Source organism: Adiantum capillus-veneris, chromosome 5 (assembly GCF_014529385.1).
Source record: "Adiantum capillus-veneris isolate H3 chromosome 5, ASM1452938v2, whole genome shotgun sequence".
NCBI lineage: Eukaryota > Viridiplantae > Streptophyta > Polypodiopsida > Polypodiales > Pteridaceae > Adiantum > Adiantum capillus-veneris.
The window spans coordinates 145,159,874-145,183,478 of NC_140935.1; the positions used below are offsets into that span (position 1 = coordinate 145,159,874).

Below are 23,605 nucleotides of genomic sequence, written 5' to 3' on the forward strand. Positions count from 1 at the left end.
TTCAATGGACCCTAGCTTGGACAAGTGGTGGACCTTTGTTCTCTCTATGTTTCAATAGAGTTAGCTTGGACAAGTGGTGGACCTTGGAACCAAACCCCCATGTAAAACCTATCATGGTCACTCCAAGTGGTAATAAAGAATAACCTTTAAGATGTAGCCTTATAGGTTGGACAAGTGGTGGACCTTAACACGCATATTCTTAATATAATGACATAGAGTGGAAAAGTGGTGAATCTTGAGACCAAACCACTCAGGCTACTAGCAATAATAGCTTGGACAAGTGGTGGACCTTGAATGTAAACCCCTCATCTACGACATATCGTGGGTTTAATGTTTTTCGATGGAGCCTAGCATCTTGGAGACATGGTGCACTTGCTTCTCGTCATGTTTCAATGGAGCCTATCTTGGACAAATGGTGGAGCATCCTTCTCTCCATGTTTCAATGGACCCTAGCTTGGACAAGTGGTGGACCTTTGTTTCTCTCTATGTTTCAATAGAGTTAGCTTGGACAAGTGGTGGACCTTGGAACCAAACCCCCATGTAAAACCTATCATGGTCACTCCAAGTGGTAATAAAGAATAACCTTTAAGATGTAGCCTTATAGGTTGGACAAGTGGTGGACCTTAACACGCGCATATTCTTAATATAATGACATAGAGTGGAAAAGTGGTGAATCTTGAGACCAAACCACTCAGGCTACTAGCAATAATAGCTTGGACAAGTGGTGGACCTTGAATGTAAACCCCTCATCTACGACATATCGTGGGTTTAATGTTTTTCGATGGAGCCTAGCATCTTGGAGACATGGTGCACCTTGCTTCTCCTCATGTTTCAATGGAGCCTACCTTGGACAAATGGTGGAGCATCCTTCTCTCCATGTTTCAATGGACCCTAGCTTAGACAAGGGTGGACCTTTGCTTCTCTCTATGTTTCAATAGAGTTAGCTTGGACAAGTGGTGGACCTTGGAACCAAACCCCCATGTAAAACCTATCATGGTCACTCCAAGTAGTAAGAAAGAATAACCTTTAAGATGTAGCCTTATAGGTTGGACAAGTGGTGGACCTTAACACCCACATATTCTTAATAAAAGTGGTGAATCTTGAGACCAAACCACTCAGGCTACTAGCAATAATAGCTTGGACAAGTGGTGGACCTTGAATGTAAACCCCTCATCTACGAAATATCGTGGGTTTAATGTATTTCGATGGAGCCTAGCATCTTGGAGACATGGTGCAGCTTGCTTCTCGTCATGTTTCAATGGAGCCTATCTTGGACAAATGGTGGAGCATCCTTCTCTCCATGTTTCAATGGACCCTAGCTTGGACAAGTGGTGGACCTTTGTTTCTCTCTATGTTTCAATAGAGTTAGCTTGGACAAGTGGTGGACCTTGGAACCAAACCCCCATGTAAAACCTATCATGGTCACTCCAAGTGGTAATAAAGAATAACCTTTAAGATGTAGCCTTATAGGTTGGACAAGTGGTGGACCTTAACACGCGCATATTCTTAATATAATGACATAGAGTGGAAAAGTGGTGAATCTTGAGACCAAACCACTCAGGCTACTAGCAATAATAGCTTGGACAAGTGGTGGACCTTGAATGTAAACCCCTCATCTACGACATATCGTGGGTTTAATGTTTTTCGATGGAGCCTAGCATCTTGGAGACATGGTGCACCTTGCTTCTCCTCATGTTTCAATGGAGCCTACCTTGGACAAATGGTGGAGCATCCTTCTCTCCATGTTTCAATGGACCCTAGCTTAGACAAGGGGTGGACCTTTGCTTCTCTCTATGTTTCAATAGAGTTAGCTTGGACAAGTGGTGGACCTTGGAACCAAACCCCCATGTAAAACCTATCATGGTCACTCCAAGTAGTAAGAAAGAATAACCTTTAAGATGTAGCCTTATAGGTTGGACAAGTGGTGGACCTTAACACCCACATATTCTTAATAAAAGTGGTGAATCTTGAGACCAAACCACTCAGGCTACTAGCAATAATAGCTTGGACAAGTGGTGGACCTTGAATGTAAACCCCTCATCTACGAAATATCGTGGGTTTAATGTATTTCGATGGAGCCTAGCATCTTGGAGACATGGTGCAGCTTGCTTCTCGTCATGTTTCAATGGAGCCTATCTTGGACAAATGGTGGAGCATTCTCTCTCAATGGACCATGGTTCAATAGCTTGGACAAGTGGTGGACCTTGGAACCAAACCCCCATGTAAAACCTATCATGGTCACTCCAAGTGGTAATAAAGAATAACCTTTAAGATGTAGCCTTATAGGTTGGACAAGTGGTGGACCTTAACACGCGCATATTCTTAATATAATGACATAGAGTGGAAAAGTGGTGAATCTTGAGACCAAACCACTCAGGCTACTACCAATAATAGCTTGGACAAGTGTTGGACCTTGAATGTAAACCCCTCATCTACGACATATCGTGGGTTTAATGTTTTTCGATGGAGCCTAGCATCTTGGAGACATGGTGCACCTTGATTCTCCTCATGTTTCAATGGAGCCTACCTTGGACAAATGGTGGAGCATCCTTCTCTCCATGTTTCAATGGACCCTAGCTTAGACAAGGGGTGGACCTTTGCTTCTCTCTATGTTTCAATAGAGTTAGCTTGGACAAGTGGTGGACCTTGGAACCAAACCCCCATGTAAAACCTATCATGGTCACTCCAAGTAGTAAGAAAGAATAACCTTTAAGATGTAGCCTTATAGGTTGGACAAGTGGTGGACCTTAACACCCACATATTCTTAATAAAAGTGGTGAATCTTGAGACCAAACCACTCAGGCTACTAGCAATAATAGCTAGGGATAACCATTAAGATATAGTCTTTCAAGGGGTGAGAAAGAATAACCATTAACATATAGTCTTATAGGTTGGACAAGTGGTGGACCTTAACACCCAAATATTCTTAATATAATGACAGAGAGTGGAAAAGTGGTGAATCTTGAGAGCAAACCACTCATGCTACTAGCGATAATAGGTTGGACAAATTGTTGATCTTGAATGTAAACTCCCCATGTACAAAATAACGTGGGTTTAAGGTATTTCGATGGAGGCTAGCATCTTGGAGATATGGTGCAGCTTGCTTCTCTTCATGTTTCAATGGAGTCTATCTTGGACAAATGGTGGAGCATCCTTCTCTCCATGTTTCAATAGACCCTAGCTTAGACAAGTGGTGGACCTTTGCTTCTCTCTATGTTTCAATAGAGTTAGCTTGGACAAGTGGTGGACCTTGGAACCAAACCCCCATGTAAAACCTTTCATGGTCACTCCAAGTGGTCAGAAAGAATAACCATTAAGATATAGTCTTATAGGTTGGACAAGTGGTGGACCTTAATACCCAAATATTCTTAATATAATGACACAGAGTGAAAAAGTGGTGAATCTTGAGACCAAACCCCTCATGCTACTAGCGTTAATAGGTTGGACAACTGGTGGACCTTGAATGTAAACCTTCCATGTTTCAATAGAGTTAGCTTCGACAAATGGTGGAGCATCCTTCTCTCCATGTTTCAATGGAGCCTAGCTTGGACAAGTGGTGGACCTTTTGCTTCTCTCTATGAGAAGAATAAAGTTAGCTTGGATAAGTGGTGGACCTTGGAACCAAACCCCTATGTAAAACATATCATGGACATTTCAAGTGGTGAGAAAGAATACCCTTTAAGATATACCTTATAGGTTGGACAAGTGGTCGACCTTAACACCTAGATCTTCTTTATATAATGACATAGAGTGGAAAAGTGGTGAATCTTGAGACCAAACCACTCATGCTACTAGGGATAATAGCTTGGAAAAGTGACTGACCTTGACGTTAAACCCCACATGTAAACAATATCGTGGGTTTAAGGTATTTCAATGGATCCTAGAATCTTGGAGACATGGTGCAACTTGCTTCTTTTCATGTTTCAATGAAGCCTATCTTCCACCAATGGGGGATCATCCTTCTCTAAATGTCTCAGTGGAGCCTAGCTTGGACAAGTGGTGGACCTTTGCTTCTCTCTATGTTTCCATAGAGTTAGCTTGGACAAGTGGTGGACCTTGAAACCAAACCCCCATGTAAAACATATCATGGTCATTCCAAGTGGTGAGAAATAATACCCTTTAAGATCTAGCCTTATAGGTTGGACAAGTGGTCGACCTTAAAACCTAGATCTTCATAATATAACGACATAGAGTGGAAAAGTGGTAAATCTTGAGACCAAACCACTCATGCTACTAAGAATAATAGGTTGGACAAGTGGTGGACCTTGAATGTAAACCCCCATGTACGAAATATCATGGGTTTAAGGTATTTCAATGGAGCCTAGCATCTTGGAGACATGGTGCAGATTGCTTCCCTTCATGTTTCAATGGAGCCTATCTTGGACAAATGGTGGAGCATCCTTCTCTCCATGTTTCAATGGAGCCTAGCTTGGACAAGTGGTGGACCTTTGCTTCTCTCTATGTTTCAATAGAGTTAGCTTGGACAAGTGGTGGGCCTTGGAACCAAACTCCCATGTAAAACCTATCTTGGTAACTCCAAGTGGTGAGAAAGAATAAAGTTTAAGATATAGCCTTATAGGTTGGACAAGTGGTGGACCTTAGCACCCAGATATTCTTAATAGAATGACATAGAGTGGAAAAATGGTGAATCTTGAGACCAAACCACTCATGCTACTAGAGATAATAGGTTGGACAAGTGGTGGACCTTGAATGTAAACCCCCCATGTTCAAAATATCATGGGTTTGAGGTATTTCAATGGAGCCTAGCATCTTGGAGACATGGTGTAGCTTGCTTCTCTTCATGTTTCAATGGAGCGTATCTTGGACAAATGGTGGAGCATCCTTCTCTCCATGTTTCAATGGACCCTAGCTTGGACAAGTGGTGGACCTTTGATTCTCTCTATGTTTCAATAGAGTTAGCTTGGACAAGTGGTGGACCTTGAAACAAAACCCCCATGTAAAACCTATGCTGGTCACTCCAAGTGGTGAGAAAGAATAACCTTAAGATATAGCCTTATAGGTTGGACAAGTGGTGGACCTTAACACCCAAATATTCTTAATATAATGACATAGAGTGAAAAAGTGGTGAATCTTGAGACCAAACCACTCATGCTACTAGCGTTAATAGGTTGGACAAGTGGTGGACCTTGAATGTAAACCCCCCATGTTTCAATAGAGTTAGCTTCGACAAATGGTAGAGGATCCTTCTCTCCATGTTTCAATGGAGCCTAGCTTGGACAAGTGGTGGACCTTTGTTTCTCTCTATGTTTCAATAGAGTTAGCTTGGACAAGTGGTGGACCTTGGAGCCAAACCCCCATGTAAAACATATCATGGACATTTCAAGTGGTGAGAAAGAATACCCTTTAAGATATACCCTTATAGGTTGGACAAGTGGTCGACCTTAACACCCAGATCTTCTTAACGTAATGACATAGAGTGGAAAAGTGGTGAATCTTGAGACCAAACCACTCATGCTACTAGAGATAATAGGTTGGACAAGTGGTGGACCTTGAATGTAAACCCCTCATCTACGACATATCGTGGGTTTAATGTTTTTCGATGGAGCCTAGCATCTTGGAGACATGGTGCAGCTTGCTTCTCCTCATGTTTCAATGGAGCCTATCTTGGACAAATGGTGGAGCATCCTTCTCTCCATGTTTCAATGGACCTAGCTTGGACCAAGTGGAGGACCTTTGATTCTCTCTATGTTTCAATAGAGTTAGCTTGGACAAGTGGTGGACCTTGGAACCAAACCCCCATGTAAAACCTATCATGGTCATTCCAAGTGGTGAGAAATAATACCATTTAAGATATAGCCTTATAGGTTGGACAAGTGGTGACCTTAACACCCAGATCTTCTTAATATAATGACATAGAGTGGAAAAGTGGTGAATCTTGAGACCAAACCACTCATGCTACTAGGGATAATAGGTTGGACAAGTGGTGGACCTTGAATTAAAACCCCACTATACAAAATATCATGGGTTTAAGGTATTTCAATGGAGCCTAGCATCTCAAAGACATGGTGCATCTTGCTTCTCTTCATGTTTCAATGGAGCCTATTTTGGACAAATGGTGGAGCATCCTTCTCTCCATGTTTCAATGGACCCTAGATTGGACAAGTGGTGGACCTTTGCTTCTCTCTATGTTTCAATATAGTTAGCCTATATTAGACAATTAGTAGACCTCGAATCTCTCCATGTTGTCTAGAGCTGAGCTTGGACAAGTGGTGGACCTTACTTTCCCTTCCCTTAGTTTACTAGCTTAAATGATCACTATGTATACTTGCTTAGATCTAGCTTGAACAAGTGGTGGAACTTGTATTCACACAAACTTAATCCATTACAAAAAAGTATATGTTAAATAACATTTGGTTTTTTTTGTTTCAGGAAAAGATGGCTCCAAAAAACAGGTTGCAAGGGTTGCTGTCTCAGTTGACTATACTTGCAATGATCTTAGGAAATGGTATTTGGACATACATGGTATAGAGGGTGCACAATTTCATAAGGTGCATCTATTTATTGCCAAAAAGGAGAATGACAGCTTGTTTGAAGATGTTGGACAAGTTGTGGAAGCATCTGTCTCTGTAGTTGATAGTCATCCAGAGGTGGAATGCATTGACATTCTAGTTCCAATGAATCTAGAATTTCAACTATCTCCAGGAGCATATGCATTGGAGCGCATGTCTAGAACAAAGAAGAGACAATGTTTTCTCGAGGATGGAAGTTTGCAGAATCAAATCCAAATATCACAGCAGATCAACTTCAAAGCTCCATCATTGCCACACTACAACGAAAAAAGGTGAAAGCTTCACGACCACCATCCACAAAGAAGCAAGCAAAAGTGCAGAAAGTAGAAGCTAAGCGAACTAGTTCCATTTTGGATGTAGACAAGGCATCTTTGGCATCCTCATCAACAGAGGGTTCAATGTCAAAGATGAGAATTGTGGATCCAGATGTTTTAGAAGCTGAGGCCATGAAAGGACAAGAAAAAGATACAGGTGGAATGAATAAGTACATAAATTATTTTCCTTTCCAATATAGGGAATTTGATATCCCTATTCAAAAATTGTTGGCTTGCTCCTGATCACTATAATGCACGTATTATGGAAAAAACAACACGTGAAAGTGTGTTATTTGGATTTTCACGGAGTACGACCAAGCCTGCAGCATGTGCATATTTGATGCCTGTTCGAAATGCAAAATCAAAGAAGGGACTCCTTTGGCAGTAGAAGAGGTAGAGGAGCAAAAAATTAAGATTATCATTATTGGATTCTTGATGGGCAGCATTCAATCTATGCTGCAAAAGTTTTGCTTCACAATGAACAAAACAACAAAGAGATCTTTGAAAGACTGATTAGCGTGTATAAATTTAGAAAGGCTCGCATTGTTGTGAATGCTCCTCCATTTGTTGCAACTGCTATATCTGCCATTGCAAATGAGGAGGCTCAGGCATTGTATGTCAAGCAACCTTACAAGCCAAATATTGAGACATTTACGGAGTCAATGGATCTTCTCAGGACGACCACCAAAGGCAGCAAGTGGAATTGCAGAGGGACATGCATCTCGTGCCGGATGGGATGTAAGTTATTTTCTTTGTCTTTTTGATAGTGTTTAATTAACAAATCTTGCTCAATAGTTTAATTATTTCTCTATTTCTTTAAGCTTTTCTTCGATTGGCAAGAATGAGTGCAGCAGCAAGTTGGATTGCTAAACAGGCACACATGGTCACGTACTCTGATTTAGTTTATGATTGCTGGATAAAATCATTGAAAATCTAGAAGAGGAGAATAAGAAACCCCCAACAACTGTATTTAGATACCTTTGTGGCCTTGAGGAATCAGAGGTAAAGACTATTCAAGAAGAGATTAGAGATGAGAAGATTTTACTGTCAAAGAGTGCAAAGGATGGTGATGCAACTGACATGTATGATCGAATCAAGCAGTTGAAGCAAGACAAATTGATTCAAGATGCACTTCTTGAAGGCTTCAACAATTTGAATGAGTCTTCACCATGTAAAGACTGGGAGGAGGTGGTCAAAATGTATAACATCAATGATGTTGTTTATAAAACAATTTTAATGCTATGCGAGGAATGGATCAGATCTAGTTTGACGCGTGGAACAAAGAAAATGGCTTTTCCAGATGGAGCAATAAAATACATGCAATGGGCAATTCACCTTCAAAAGGAGAAAACTGAGCCTAGAGATTTGCCATGGTCAATCTATGTGGTGAGCCTACAAATGGAAGGCAATCTCTACTTGATGCGCCACTTCAATAATAAAGTGCCTATTGGCTTATGTGTTTTAGATATGACAAAAAACGTTGGAGGCAATTTGAAGTGGAGTGAGGAGACATTTAACAATGCTTTGGATGGGATCTTGGCTATTGCTGGAGGGTCAACAGATCCTGGATTTGTCTTTCTTGCATTTGTGGATTTCACTAACTTCACAAAATTGCAATGTGCCTTTCACGCCATGGGAGATAATCTGAGCTACCATTGTTGTGGTGCATTGCATCACTTTCCATCAGCTCCTTGCAAAGGAGCAATTCAATTCCTAACAGTTATTGCCTTCTTGGGACAAGGCAATGCATTTGAAGACCTGAGAAGAAGATCAGAGGAACATCCCATGCCAATTGATTGTTCTCTTCTTCAAGTAGCAGATAACGATATGTCAGATTTGCAATATTTGGAGGCCAAAAAAAGAGCTTTGGTCAAGCACTACATTCGTACATATTGTTTTGAAGACCGCAAGCTTGTTGATGTTTTTGGTGATGGCTCCTTGGTTGCACAAGAAGGAATACAACAGAAAAAAAGAAGTATCTGCTTAATTGATAGTGTGGAGGAGGCAAAAAGCGTGGAGACCATGCTGCTAGACTTTGTTAAGTCTCATGAAGATATAGAAAAATGGGCTGGACTTCAACAATCCACTTCGCAATCAGGCGACATTGTGCCTGTTACAGAGGAGTGCTCTCCACAAAGAGAAGAAGAACAACAACAACACCATCCTCTGTCAATGGAGGACTTTTTGGAAATGGAGACACGTATGTTTTGAGTTTCTTGTGCATGTTAGTGTTTCTTGTTACTGATTTGATACTCTTAATGTTAGATTTTGCTTTATATAGTATTGATTGAGTTTGTATTTTATCTCAAGCATTCAAGGTTTGAATGTAAATAGTAAATTACTTGAGTTTTTGAATGGTGGATCTGTAGACTAAAACTATAACATTTAATACTCACAAAGACTTAATTACTTAAGAGCTTGAACTCAATAAGTTTTGGACCTTTTATCAATACCCCCTTGATATGATACATTAGATCGTAGCATGGTTAAATGGTGATGCTTCATAAATTGAACCTAGCTTAGACAGGTGCTGGAGCCTAAATTTAAACTAACCTTGCTAGAAGGGAGCTTATGTTTGGACTTTGAGAACTAGCATAAGTAATCAATTAGAGCATAGATTAGACATGTGGTGGTGGCCGGCCTTAGAGACCAAAATCTTAATGAGCTTGGAAAGGTATTTAAGTACTGCAATTTACTTAGTTTTAGTACTCATTAAATGCATAGCTTGACAAAAGGTGGACCTTACATGGATCCTAATTTCAAGAGGTGTGGTAGACCTTCAAAACAAGCTCATATAGCTTGGACATGTGGTAGACCTTGCATGAAGACTAGTTTAGACAAGTGTGGTACACCTTGTAACCAACACCCATTTGTTATATTAGCTTGGAAGTGGTGGACCTTGCTTTTATGTTTCAATGGAGCATATTTTGGACAGGTGGTAGACCTTTTTTCTCTCCATGCTTCAATGGAGAGAAACTTTAGCTTGGACAAGTGGTGGACCTTGTTTTTATGTTTTAAAGGAGCATATTTCGGACAAGTGGTAGACATAGTTTCTCTCCATGGTTCAATGGAACCCACCTTAGACAAGTGAAGTACCTTGAAACCAAACCCCCATAATACAACCTACTAAATAGGTTGGAAAATTGGTGGGATATGAAACCATCCATGATAGAGCATAGTATAGGTGAAAACGTAGTGGTCCTTATATCAATTACCCATGCATAGCTTGGACAAGTGGTGGACCTTGATTCTCTCTATGTTTCAATGGATCCTATCTTGGACTAGAGATATATCTTACTTAGTTCCATGCTTCAATGGATTGTAGCTTGGATAAGGAGTGGAACTTCAAACAAAACTCCACAGCATAGCATATATTAACAATTCATGGGTTTTATAGAGATTGTCTTGCCTATTTTGGAGAGTTGGTACACCTTTATTCTCCATTCTTCAATGGATCTGAGGTTGGACAAGCGGAGCTGGAGAAGTGGTCAACCTTAAAATGAAACCTCCCATGCTACAACCCATCATAGATCGTATATGTAGTGGACCTTGAAACTCTTTTATGTCCCTAGCTTAGAGAAGCATTGCACTCTTGATTATCTCCATACATGAAGGCAAGGTTGGACAAGTGGTGGACCTTCAAACCAGAATCTCTATGCAATAATAGGCAAGTGGTGGAGCTTGTTTTCTCCATGTTCCAATGGAGCCTAGCTTAGACAAACAATGGAGCTTGCTTCTCTCCATGTTTCAATGGATCCTAGCTTAGAAAAGTGGTGGAGCTTTGCTTCTCTCCATGTTCCAATGGACCATAGCTTAGACAAGTGGTAGACCTTGAAAAACACCCCCGTATACAACATATTATGGGGTTTTCATGTTTCAATGGCTCCTAGCTTGGACAAATGGTAGAGCTTGCTTCTCTTTATGTTTCAATGGATCCAATCTTAGCCAAGTGGTGGACCTTGAAACAAGAATCCCCCCCCCCCCCATGTACAACGTATTATGGGTTTTGAAAGCACTGGGAGAAAATAATAGCTTTGATAAGTGGTGGACCTTGCTTCTCTCCATGCTTCAATGGAGCCGAGGTTGGACACATGTTGGAGAGAAGATGGTTGCCCATGAAATAAGACCATGCATGCTATAATCAATCATATGTTGTACACATGGTGGACCTTGCAATTGTTTTATATGCCTAACTTGGACAAGTGGAGGACCCTTGATTACCTCCAGATATCAACAACAAGCCAAGTTTGGACAAGTGTAGTACCACCAAACCAGAATCTATATGCTACAATAGAGTATAGGTAGGACACGCGATGAACCTTGATATCAAAACCATCCATGCTACTAGAGATGATAGGTTTCACATGTGGTGGAACCTTGTATCAATGTTCTATGTGTAGTTTTTGACTAGTGATAGACCTTGAAACTAATCCCTCTAGGCTACAAGAAAAAAGAGATGGATGAGGAGGCTAGACTACTTTTGTTGCATCAATGCATCCCATGTTACCACATATACTATAGGGTTCTTGGATAAGTGTTGGATCTTGTGTCAATGCTCCATGTCTAGCTTGGACAAGTGGTGGACCTTGGTTCTCTCTATGCTTCAAATGGGCAATAGATTGGAGACACAGTGGCCTTTTTTTTCCAATGATTTTATTTTTTGGAAACCTTGGAGGCACCATGTAAGAGGCACTCTAAGTCTTCCATACAATGGACCTATTGGACTATAAAATAATGATATCTTTCTTTGATATTGTCATTATTTTATGCATAATATTTTCTTCTTTTTGCAGACACAAAGGAGTTAAGTGATATAAAAACTAGATGTATTTCACACTATGATTGGCATGAAGATCCTTTTGGGACACCAACTTTTCCTATTCCCAAAGATGTAATTTTCCATATTAACGGTGTGGATTTTGAAGTGCGACTTTCATGTATTGAAGGAGCTGGTTATGGGCTATTTGTGCATACTACCCTGGAAAGTGGTTTGACTATTCTAAACTATGGAGGGCATAAGTATAGATTTCAAGACTGGAAAAAGATATGCAAAATATTTCCAAGAGCTTATAAATATTCTCTTCTAGAGGATCCAAACATAGAAGAAGAGGAAGATCAATCATACATTATTGGTTGTGTAGAAGAAGGAAACGTGTCGGGCTATATAAATAGTTCTCACAGTACAAATGTCTGTCCCAACGTACGCTATACATTTGATCCAAATTTGCCACCTTGGCATAAATGCACCTCTTCACACATCAAGTCAGAAGAATATGGCCATGTATGCATTGAGACTATTTGTCAAGTTGAAGCAGGAGAAGAGTTGTTTGCTGACTATAACTTTACTTGACATTGTAAAGTATTGTACATGGATGGAAATCTCAAGTACATGCATCATTTTCATTTTTCATGGATGAAATCTCAAGTAAATATAACATTTGATTATTGTTTAGTTTATGCTCAACGAGAATCTAGAGTGCTCTTATGCTTTGTGTGTTGTCTAACATATTTGACTACCTTGGCCATAGAATCTTGATTCTACTCTAGATTTGTGATAAATCTTACCAAAATTTAATCAATGTCTAGGTTGGACAAGTGGTGGGGCTTCAAACATTACTGTCTTAAACAAGTGGAGTTATCTTACTTGAATAAGTGGTGGCCTTTGAATCCAAATCTAAGCCAAATCTCTAATTATTTTCTTGTAGTCTAGGTTGGACATTTGGTGGACCTTGTATCCATGTTTCCTCAACAAGGGTGGCTTTTAGTTTTCACTTTAAGTACTCATCTTTAATAAAGTGTAGGATGGAAAATGTTGAGTTAGTAGATTGTATTTTAGACAAGTGGTGTTTGGTGTACGAATGCTGAAAATGGTTGCAAGGATTCTAACAACGACTTTACCTTAAATAAATTTCTTACTAGGAGTTCTACATATAAATATGGTGAATAAAATTCTAGTGGTTTTGAGATACCATTTGTGTGTGTGTTTTCTTAGATTCACAAACTGGATGGATAATGCTCCTATGGTTCAGTCAACAACTATAGAATCCATAGATTCTATGGTTTCTAAAGTGCCCAAGATGGATGATATTTCTATACTAGAGTCTAGTGTTGTGCAACTTGAGCAAGCTTCCAATAATGAGAACCAAGAAATCGATGCTTCAAAAATGCAACATACATCAAAAGAGACTGAAAAGTCCACTCACGAGCTATTGCCAATTGGTACTACGTCATGTAGCGTAGATGTTGAGAAATCCATGCTTACAATTATATTGGATTTAAATGGTCTATTGTTGAAACGTTCCCCTCAACCATCCTCACACCACAACTCAGTGCAAATGGATTCAAAAAGATATATTATACTCAGGCCAGGTTGCATCCAATTCTTGAAGACTATTTTACAAAGGTTTAATGTTGCAATTTGGTGACAAGCTACTAGGAATAATGTGTATCAAATCCTTGCAGCACTAAACAACTTAGCTGAGGATACATTGCCTTTCTTTGCAATTTGGTCGCAAGATGTTTGCTACACCGCTCAAACTCAAAAATTGTTTAGACCCGACAATCCAAACGTTGAGGCAATGTTCAAGCCTCTAGCCAAAATTGCCATGGGGTTTGAATGTGATCCACAAAGAACAGTGCTTATTGATGACTCTCCTTACAAGGGATGTATTTCACCAGCAAACAATTGCATTTTTCCACCACAATTTGATGCTGAGAAGATGGTTGACAATATGCTCTTGGAGGAGCTACTGCCATACTTGATTCAGCTTGATGAGAGAAGGGATGTGCGTGATTTAATTGCTTCTAATCGTTATGGACAACCTATAGTGACAAATGATAGTGAATACAAACAAATCATGGAGTATTGGAAGCAGAAAAATGATGTTTGGTCAGCTAAGGTGTTCTTTACAAGAAGAATACCACCTGCAAAAGGTGACAGAGATGAAACTATCATTGAAGATGCAAGTGACACAAGCCACCGCAATGAAATGAGAAGAGCCCAAATACAAGAGATCTTGGCAAAGGAGCGTACACCCATTGAAAGCATGAAGGCGTCACAATTGACCACTTTAGCTAGGCAATTGGGTTGTAACACAAAAGGAGTTTTGAAGGCAACCACAGCAAAGGCTTATATAAATAAGGTGAAAGCTGAGAACAATCTTCTAAGGCTGGATAGAAAGCAACCCTAAGGTACTAGTGACATGTCATATATTCTTGATACACATGCTTGAACACTCATGTGCATGGTATCTAACAAATCTTTCTTTTTATTCCTTCTTGCAGGATCTTACAAAGGATACTACTAGATGGAGCTCAATCAATAGAGATTTTGATATTTTTGCTCAAAATAATGAAGCAGTCACCTACATTTTTTGTTTATCAATTTCTTGAGAGACTTTATTTTAGTTTGTAATCATCAAATGAAATGAAAAGTATCCTTCTTATTAAGATTGTTGATCTTTTTCTTGTTCAAACCTTTCAATTGTGATTTATAGTTTTGTTAGCATGAGATTGTGCTTTTTTAGTTTGAAAAAAACTGTCAAAGATCCAAGTCTTTTTGGCTTTACTTAAGTTATTAATTGTGAAAGATCCAAGTCTTTTTGCTTTACTTAAGTTATTGATTGCCTATGTAATAGTCCTTAAAACAATATCGGATGGATTTCTTGCTCCCATGTCTCACATTGGTCTTTAGGTAAGACAAGTGGTGACCTTGAAAGTATGGTCTCATATCTCGATCAAGTGAAGAGACATGAAGCTTAAATATCACTACTATGTATCTAGTGTTAAACTCCATCGAGACAAAGACTAGATAGCCAAATTGCAGTCGAGTTTAAGTGAAAAATCCATTTGAGCTAAGGTAAAACTTATAGTGCCTCATTTTTCTAAGATTCTACCCCATCAAGGAAGTTAGAATCTAGCACAAACCAATTAAGACTCTTTTGGAGCCTAGATAGGACAATTCGTGGAACTTATGAAACTTATTATTGAGTTAGAGTCTAGTTTAGATAAGCAAAAGATCTTCAAACCAGCACTTGACTTTCTTACTATTCAATATTCAAAGTCCCTTGAGGCTAACAAATTACATACCCGCTTGTAACCTAACTAATGAGTAATTATATAGATCTAAGCAAGTATATATAATGAGTCTTCAAACTAATAATCCAAGGGAAGAGAGTAGCAAGGTCCACTACTTGTCCAAGCTCAGCTCTAGACAACATAGAAAGATGCTAGTTCTACTAATTGTCTAATTATAGGCATGGAGAAATGATAGAAGGTTGACCACTTGTCCAACCTATCATCTCTAGTAAGATGGGAGGTTTGGCCTTAAGATTCACCATGTAACCAACCTATACATCATTGTATTATGAAGAGTAAAAAAGCAAAGCTCCACCACTTGTCCAAGCTAGTTCTAAAATCCACATGGAGATAAGCAAGCTCCACCATTTGTCGAATCTCTCTTCCATTAAAACATGAAAAAACTCATCTATGTTGTATAGGGGGACTTTTTTCCAAGGTCCACCACTTGTCCAAGCTAGGATCCCTAGTAGCACGAGTGGTTTGGTCTCAAGATACACCACTTGTACACTCTATGTCATTATATTAAGAAGAACTATGTATTAAGGTCCACCACTTGTCCAACCTATAAGGTTATATCTTAAATGGTATCCTTTCTCACCACTTGAAATGCCCATGATATGTTTTACACGGGGGTTTCATTCCAAGGTCCACCACTTGTCCAAGCTAACTCTATTCAAACATAGAGAGAAGCAAAGGTCCACCACTTGTCCAAGCTAACTCTATTCAAACATAGAGAGAAGCAAAGGTTCACCACTTGTCAAAGCTAGGCTCCGTTGAAGTATGGAGAGAAGTAACCTCCATCATTTTTCCAAGATAGGTGCCATTCAAACATGGAAAGAATCAAGATCTACCATGTCTCCGAGATTCTAGGCTCCATTGAAACACCCTAAAACCATGATATTTTGTACATGGGGTGTTTACATTCAAGGTCTACCACTTCTCTAACGTATTATACCTAGTAGCATGAGTGATTTGGTCTTAAGATTCACCACTTATCCACTCTATGTCATTATATTAAGAATAACTGGGTGTTAAGGTCCACCACTTGTCCAACCTATAAGGGTATATCTTAAATGGTATCCTTCACCACTTGTCAAGGTCCATCACCACTTTTCCAACCTATAAGGTTATATCTTGAATGATATTTTTCCTCATCACTTGTAATGTCCATGCTATGTTTTACAAAGGGGTTTTGTTCCAAGACCCACCACTTGTCCAAGCTAACTCCATTAAAACATAGAGAGAAGCAAAGGTCCACCACTTGTCCAAGATAGGCTCCATTGAAACATGGAGAGAAGGATGATCCACCATTTCTCCAAGATAGGTTCCATTGAAACATTGAGAGAAGCAATCTCCACCATGTCTCCAAGCTAGGCTCCATTGAAATACCCTAAACCCATAATTTTGTACATGAGGGGTTTACATTCAAGGTCCACCACTTGTCCAACCTATTATCCCTAGTAGCAAGAGTGGTTTGGTCTCAAGATTCACCACTTGTACACTCTATGTCATTATATTAAGAAGAAATATGTGTTAAAGTCCACCACTTGTCCAGCCTATAAGGTTATATTTTAAATAGTATCCTTTCTCACCACTTGAAATGCCCATGATATGTTTTACATGGGGGTTTCATTCCAAGGTCCACCACTTGTCCAAGCTAACTCTATTAAAACATATAGAGAAAGAAAGGTCCACCACTTGTCCAAGCTAGGCTCATTGAAACATGGAGAGAAGGAACCTCCACTGTTTCTCCTAGATAGGCTCCATTGAAACATGGAGAGAAATAAGCTCCACCATGCCTCCAAGTTGCTAGGCTCCATTGAAATACCCAATACCCATAATTTTTTGTACATGGGGGGTTTACATTCAAGGTTCACCACTTGTCCAACCTATTATCCCTAGTAGGTTTGGTCTCATGATTCACCACTTGTCCACTCTATGTCATTATATTAAGAGGAATTAGGTGTTAAGGTCCACCACTTGTCCAACCTATAATGTTATAGCTTGAATGGTATTTTTTCTCACCACTTGTAATGCCCATGACATGATTTACATGGGGGTTTTGTTCCAAGGTACACCACTTGTCCAAGATAAATCTATTGAAACATAGAGAGAAACAAAGGTCCACCACTTTTCCAAGCTAGGCTGCATTGAAACATGGACCTTAATACCAAATTATTTCTAGTAGCATGAGTGATATTTTGTACATGGGGCGTTTACATTCAAGGTCCACCACTTGTCCAACCTATTTCCCTAGTAGGTTTGGTCCCAATTTCACCACTTATCCACTCTATGTCATTATATTAAGAATAATTGGGTGTTAAGGTCCACCACTTGTCCAACCTATAAGGTTATATATTGAATGGTATTTTTTCTCACCACTTGTAATGCCCATGATATGTTTTACATGGGGTTTTTGTTCCAAGGTCCACCACTTTTCCAAGATAACTCTATTCAAACATAGAGAGAAACAAAGGTCCACCACTTGTCCAAGCTAGGCTCCATTGAAACATGGAGAGAATGATGCTGCACCATTTATCCAAGATAGGCTGCATTGAAACATGGAGAGAAGCAAGCTTTACCATGTTTCCAAGCTAGGCTCCATTGAAACACTCTAGGGGGTTTTATTTCAAGGCCCACCACTTGTTTAACCTATTATCCCTAGTAGCATGAGTGGTTTGGTTTCAAGATTCACCACTTGTACACTCTATGTCATTCTATTGTGTTAAGGTCCACCACTTGTCCAACCTATAAGGTTATATCTTAAATGGTATCCTTTCTCGCCACTTGAAATGCCCATGATATGTTTTACATGGGAGTTTCATTCCAAGATCCACCACTTGTCCAAGCTAACCATATTCAAACATAGAGAGAAACAAAGGTCCACGACTTGTCCAAGCTAGGCTCCATTGAAACATGGAGAGAAGGAACCTCCACCATTTCTCCTAGATAGGCTCCATTAAAACATGGAGAGAAGTAAGTTCCACCATGTCTCCAAGATGCTAGGCTCCATTGAAATACGCAAAACCCATGATATTTTGTACATGGGTGATTTACATTCAAGGTCAACCATTTCTCCAACCTATTATCCCTAGTAGGTTTGGTCTCACAATTCACCACTTTTCCACTATATGTCATTATAATAAGAGGAATTGGGTGCTAAGGTCCACCACTTGTCCAGCCTATAAGGTTATACCTTGAATGGTATTTTTTCTCACCACTTGTAATGCCCATGACATGCTTTACATGGGGGTTTTGTTCCAAGGTTCACCACTTGTCCAAGCAAATTCTATTGAAACATAGAGAGAAACAAAGGTCCACCACTTTTCCAAGCTAGGCTCCATTGAAACATGGACCTTAATACCAAATTATTCCTAGTAGCATGAGTAATATTTTGTACATGGGGGGTTTGCATTCAAGGTCCACCACTTGTCCAACGTACTTTTCCTAGTAGGTTTGGTCGCAAGATTCACCACTTGTCCACTCTATGTCATTATATTAATAATAATTGGGTGTTAAGGTCCACCACTTTTCCAACCTATAAGGTTATATATTGAATGGTATTTTTTCTCACCACTTGTAATGTCCATGATATGTTTTACATGGGGATTTTGTTCCAAGGTCCACCACTTGTCCAAGATAAATCTGTTCAAACATAGAGAGAAACAAACGTGCACCACTTGTCCAAGGTAGGCTCCATTGAAACATGGAGAGAATGATGCTCCACCATTTATCCAAGATAGACTCCATTGAAACATGGAGAGAAGTAAGATCCACCATGTTTCCAAGATGCTAGAGTCCATTGAAATACCCAAAACCCCTGATACTTTGTACATGGGGGGTTTACATTCAAGGTCCACCACTTGTCCAACCTATTATCCCTAGTAGCATAGTGGCTTGGTCTCAGGATTCACCACTTGTCCACTTTATATCATTATATTAAGAAAAATTGGGTTTCCATATCTAAATGGATCTTTGCTTGGATAAGTGGTAGACCTTGAGACCTAAATACCCATTCTACACTAGAGCATTGGTTAAGCCTTATACACTTCAAGAATACCTTTAACAACAAGTAGTAGTTATTAGTTGACTTAAGTCTAGTTGAACTCCATGGTATTGAGACTAAGAGAGAGTGTAGCATAAAAAAGAGTCAGGATTTTAATTTGACTTTCTTTCTATTAATGAGTAGATCATAGATGGATTTTGGTATCTAATAAAACCTTAGGGTAGACAATGTAAAACTAATGTCTATTGTTGTGTTTGCATTAAGTGTTCTTGTTCTTTAATTTCAGAACCATTACAGAAAAATGGATTGGCTATATGCTGGCATAAATTGAAGAAAACTATTGAATTACCCATCCAACCTCCTCCAAGACCTTGTCCAAGGAATGAATCACCTCCTTATCACCTAGCACTTGCTTTCAAGGACATCAAAAGAGTACTTATCTTGGATCTAGAGGGGTTACTTCTCAAGACAGTTGAAATGAAACATGGAGATTCTATGCCATCTTGGGCTCAACACATGCGACTTGTGGAGGACAAAGATGAAGTTTATCATGTGGTGCGACCAGACGCACAAAGTTTTTTGGATTTTTGTGCTGAATACTTTGAGCTATGGATATGGAGTTGCTATAACTTAACAAGGGTGCAACGCATCACACAAAAGTGTTTTCCTGAGCAGTATACCAAGTTCAAGGTGTTTATGAGTAACAAAAATTGCCAAAATCCAAATATCATGTTAGGATTTACAAGGGTTTATCACAAAAATCTGAGTGATATTTGGAAGATATTTGAGGATTTGGATGCAAACAATACCTTAATTTTTTATGACACTCCATATAGGGTGATGTGGAACATGCCAGGGACATATCTTATATTTCCAAAGATGTGGAGGCAAACTTCCGAGCAACTTCAAAACTTCTTGCAGAGAACCATAATTCCATGGTTGGTAGGATGGTTGTATGCAAGAGATAAGAGAGTCTATACATACAACACAATTGTAAATCAGTATAGTGATTCTGAGACAAATTATGTCCTTGGTGTGTACTTGTCAACCCGAAAGCATTGAATAAATATGGCTATAAGATGCTTTTTTTATTCTAGTGTGTATCTTTCAACATTTGTATAATTTGATATAGTCTTTTTTTTTTTTTTTAAAGGTGTGTCAATTTTATGAACACTTGAATGGAGTGCACCCTACTCTAAGGGGACTTCAATGTACTATTGGAGTGCATCCTATTGTAAGGGGACTCTGATGTATTGCTAGAGTGCACCCAAATTTTTGGGGACTCATTTTTTATTTTATTGGGGCCTATGTTGGGTCATATAGTAAAAGAAATTCATTTTTTGTCAATTCATATCGAGGTTGCATTTATTTGGAACTATGAAAGAATTGATGTTTGATGTCAAAATAAAACTTGTAAGTGTGGATCAGAGAATTCATGGACTTTAAATATGTGAGAGGGATCTTTTTCTTGGGCACAAATGTTTGCTTCAAGAATTTTGTCATTACATACTTTATGTGAAAGAGTTTTAGAACCTAAAAGACTTTGAAAACAAAACTATGGAATCTAAGTGCATGTATTCTTGAATGGCTTGAAAGTTGATGTATACATGCATGTCGCCTTGATGAAGATTTAGATCTGACAAGATGGAAAGATATAATTCTTGGACGTTACCTTTGTCAATTTGGTAATAACATATTTAACTTTCTTTTAACATGGGTGGAAAATATATTATTATGTGCATTTGGAACCTAATTGCTTGACCTTCAAACCAAGATTCCTATGTTATTTTTTCATATACTTTTTTGTACTGAATTAAGATTGTGGATGCAAGGTCCACCACTTGTTCAAGCTAGATCTAAGAAAGTATATATACTGAGTCTTCAAACTAGTAAACCAAGGGAAGAGAGAAGCAGGGTCCATCACTTGTCCAAGCTCATCTCTAGACAACATAGAGAGATGTTATGTCTACTAATTGTCCAATATAGTCATGGAGAAATGATAGAAGGTTGATCCACTTGTCCAACCTATCATCTCTAGTAAAATGGGAGGTTTGGCCTTAAGATTCACCATGTAACCAACATATACTTCATTGTATTATGAAGAGTAGAAAAGAAAAGCTCCACCACTTGTCTAAGGTAGTTCCAAAATCAACATGGAAAGAAGAAAGCTTCACCATTTGTCCAAGATAGGTTCCATTAAAACATGGAAAACCTCATATATGTTGTACATGGAAGCTTTTTTCCAAGGTCCACCACTTGTCCAAGCTAGGATCCATTAAAACATGGATAGAAACAAGGCTCCACAACTCGTCCAACCTTTATAGCTGCGAAGTGTACCGGTTGTCTAAACTAGGTATGGGAAAATAATAGAAGGTTCACCACTTATCCAATATATTATCTCTAATAGCATGGGAGGTTTGGTCTCAAGATTTAGGAATTGGCTGACCTGTATTTCATTGTATTATGATGAATTTGGTTTTAAAGTCAACTACTTATCCAAGCTATAAGTTTATATCTTGAATGGTATTCCTTCCCATCACTTAGAAAACCAATGATATGTTGTACATGGGAGGGTTTGTTACAAGGTCCACCACTTGTCCAAGCTAGTTTCATTGAAACATGGATGAAGACAAGCTCCACCATTTGTTAAATCTAGACTCCATTGAAATCTAGAAAATCCATTCTATGTTGTACATGGGGTTTTTGTTTTAAGGTCCAACACTTGTCCAAGCTAAGATCCATTGAAACATGGAGTAGAGAAACACTCCACCACTTGTCCAAGCTAGGCAACATTGATAGTAGTTGGTTTATTTTGAAGATCCACCACGTGTCTAAGCTAGCTCTATTGAAACATAGAGAGAAGCAAAGGTCCACCAACTATTCAAGCTAGGCTCCATTGAAACATGGACAGAAGCAAGCTCCACCATTTCTCCAAGATAGACTCCATTGAAACATGGAGAGAATCAAAGGTCCACCATTTCTCCAATCCAAGATCTAGTTGTCCAACCTATAAGGTTATATCTTAAATGGTAATCTTTCTAATCACTTGGAATACCCATGATATGTTTTACATGGGGGTTTTGTTCCAAGATCACCACTTGTCCAAGCTAACTCTATTGAAACATAGAGAGAAGCAAAGGTCCACCACTTGTCCAAGCTAGTCTCCATTGAAACAAGGAGAGAAGCAAGCTCCATCATTTCTCCAAGATAGGCTAGCATGGATAAGTGCACCTTGAAACCAACCTTCCTATGAGGCAATAGAGCATATGCTACATATTTTATGTATGCCCCATGCCTCAAATTAAGAAGTTATAGATTAGAAGTGGACCTTGCTTAAATGTCACATGCAATAAATTAAGGAAAAATAGCCAAGTGGATTGTATTCCTCAATGGATCCTTGCTTTCACAAGTTGTGAACCTTGAGTCACTTTTACATTAACTTGGACAAGTGGTGGACCTAGAAACCAAGCTCTCCATGTTGAGATAAGTTGTAGGTAGGACAGTAGAACATAGACAACGATAATGGATGCAATTAACTCCACGCCTAATAATCCAATTGATTGAAACCATGATATTTTAGTTTTTTTCATTGTGTATTGTATGTGCATAAAGTGGAATGAGACCTTAAGAAAACTCAAATTTTTGACAAAATCTCTATATTTTATACATGATATATTGAAAGTTGTCCAACCTGGGAATTGGGATTTTCCCACTTTACCTAATATGGTCTTGATGGCCGTTGATGGAGATAGCATGGTCGTAAGCGCCTTCAATATACATCATGGCCCTATCTTGCTGATCGCCTTTGCCGCCGTTGGTGTCGACATCTGTGAAGTCGATGACATGTGCATAATTGTAGAAGATGCGTGCATATGAGCGTGTAAGCGGGTACGAATACATAAAGGGGTGAAACCATGCCACCCATCCACTTTTGGGCACATCACTTGGATATTCGACAAGGGTAACCTGATCGATAATATCTTGGAATGCATCGGCGAGGAAGTATTTGGCAAAGCCACAAAGGATGTATTTGCGCTTGGAGAAGGGATGCTACCACAAGTCGTGCAACGCCCACACTACAGATATGAATGCAGGAACCATTGTAACCAAGCACACAAAACTGGCTATGGGCAACCTGATGTACTTAGATCGAAAACTATAAAAGCTTGTTAACACATTGTAGACCGCTGTCAAGAATGCACATACCGTAAACACTTTCATGCTGCAAGCCGACGGAGAAAAATGACTCATGTGCACACGAGCGTGTGTTTGTGTGTGTGCGTTTGTATGTGGAGAGAGAGAATTATGGGTGAAGGTCGTTCAATTTATCATGTTCGACAAGTGTCCTTCCAGAAAGCTTTAAAAGTCTTGAAGAGAAAGAAATATGTCTATCCAATGCTATTTCCCAAAGCTACAAAGAGTATTAGTAGGAGTTCTATCCATGATGTGAAATAGTGATTCAGTAATTTTGTTATGCTATTTCCAAAAGTTGCTTTCATTGTTTTGGCAGGCTTTAGAGAACAAAAGATTAAAAAGTATTCATATGAGTTCTATCCATGATGTGAAATAGTGATTCAATAATTTTGTTAAAATATTTTGATTTGTAAAGAGTCCTTTTATTTAAGGACTTCACAAAGACTCATTTCACTTGTTTTTCCCGCATTGGTGCAACAACA

At 39.1% G+C, this 23,605-nt stretch overlaps 1 protein-coding gene across 1 annotated transcript in view; it reads right to left on the reverse strand.

Moving 5' to 3' along the window:
• LOC147458237 (uncharacterized) overlaps window positions 1–23,208 on the reverse strand; it is a 46,036-nt gene extending 22,828 nt beyond the window's left edge. The window contains exon 1 of the mRNA XM_086511787.1: window positions 22,666–23,208. Coding sequence (XP_086367913.1) covers window positions 22,666–22,829 — 164 coding nt within the window. The 5' untranslated portion in view covers window positions 22,830–23,208. The remainder of the gene's footprint in view (window positions 1–22,665) is intronic.
• Window positions 23,209–23,605: the final 397 nt, after the last annotated feature.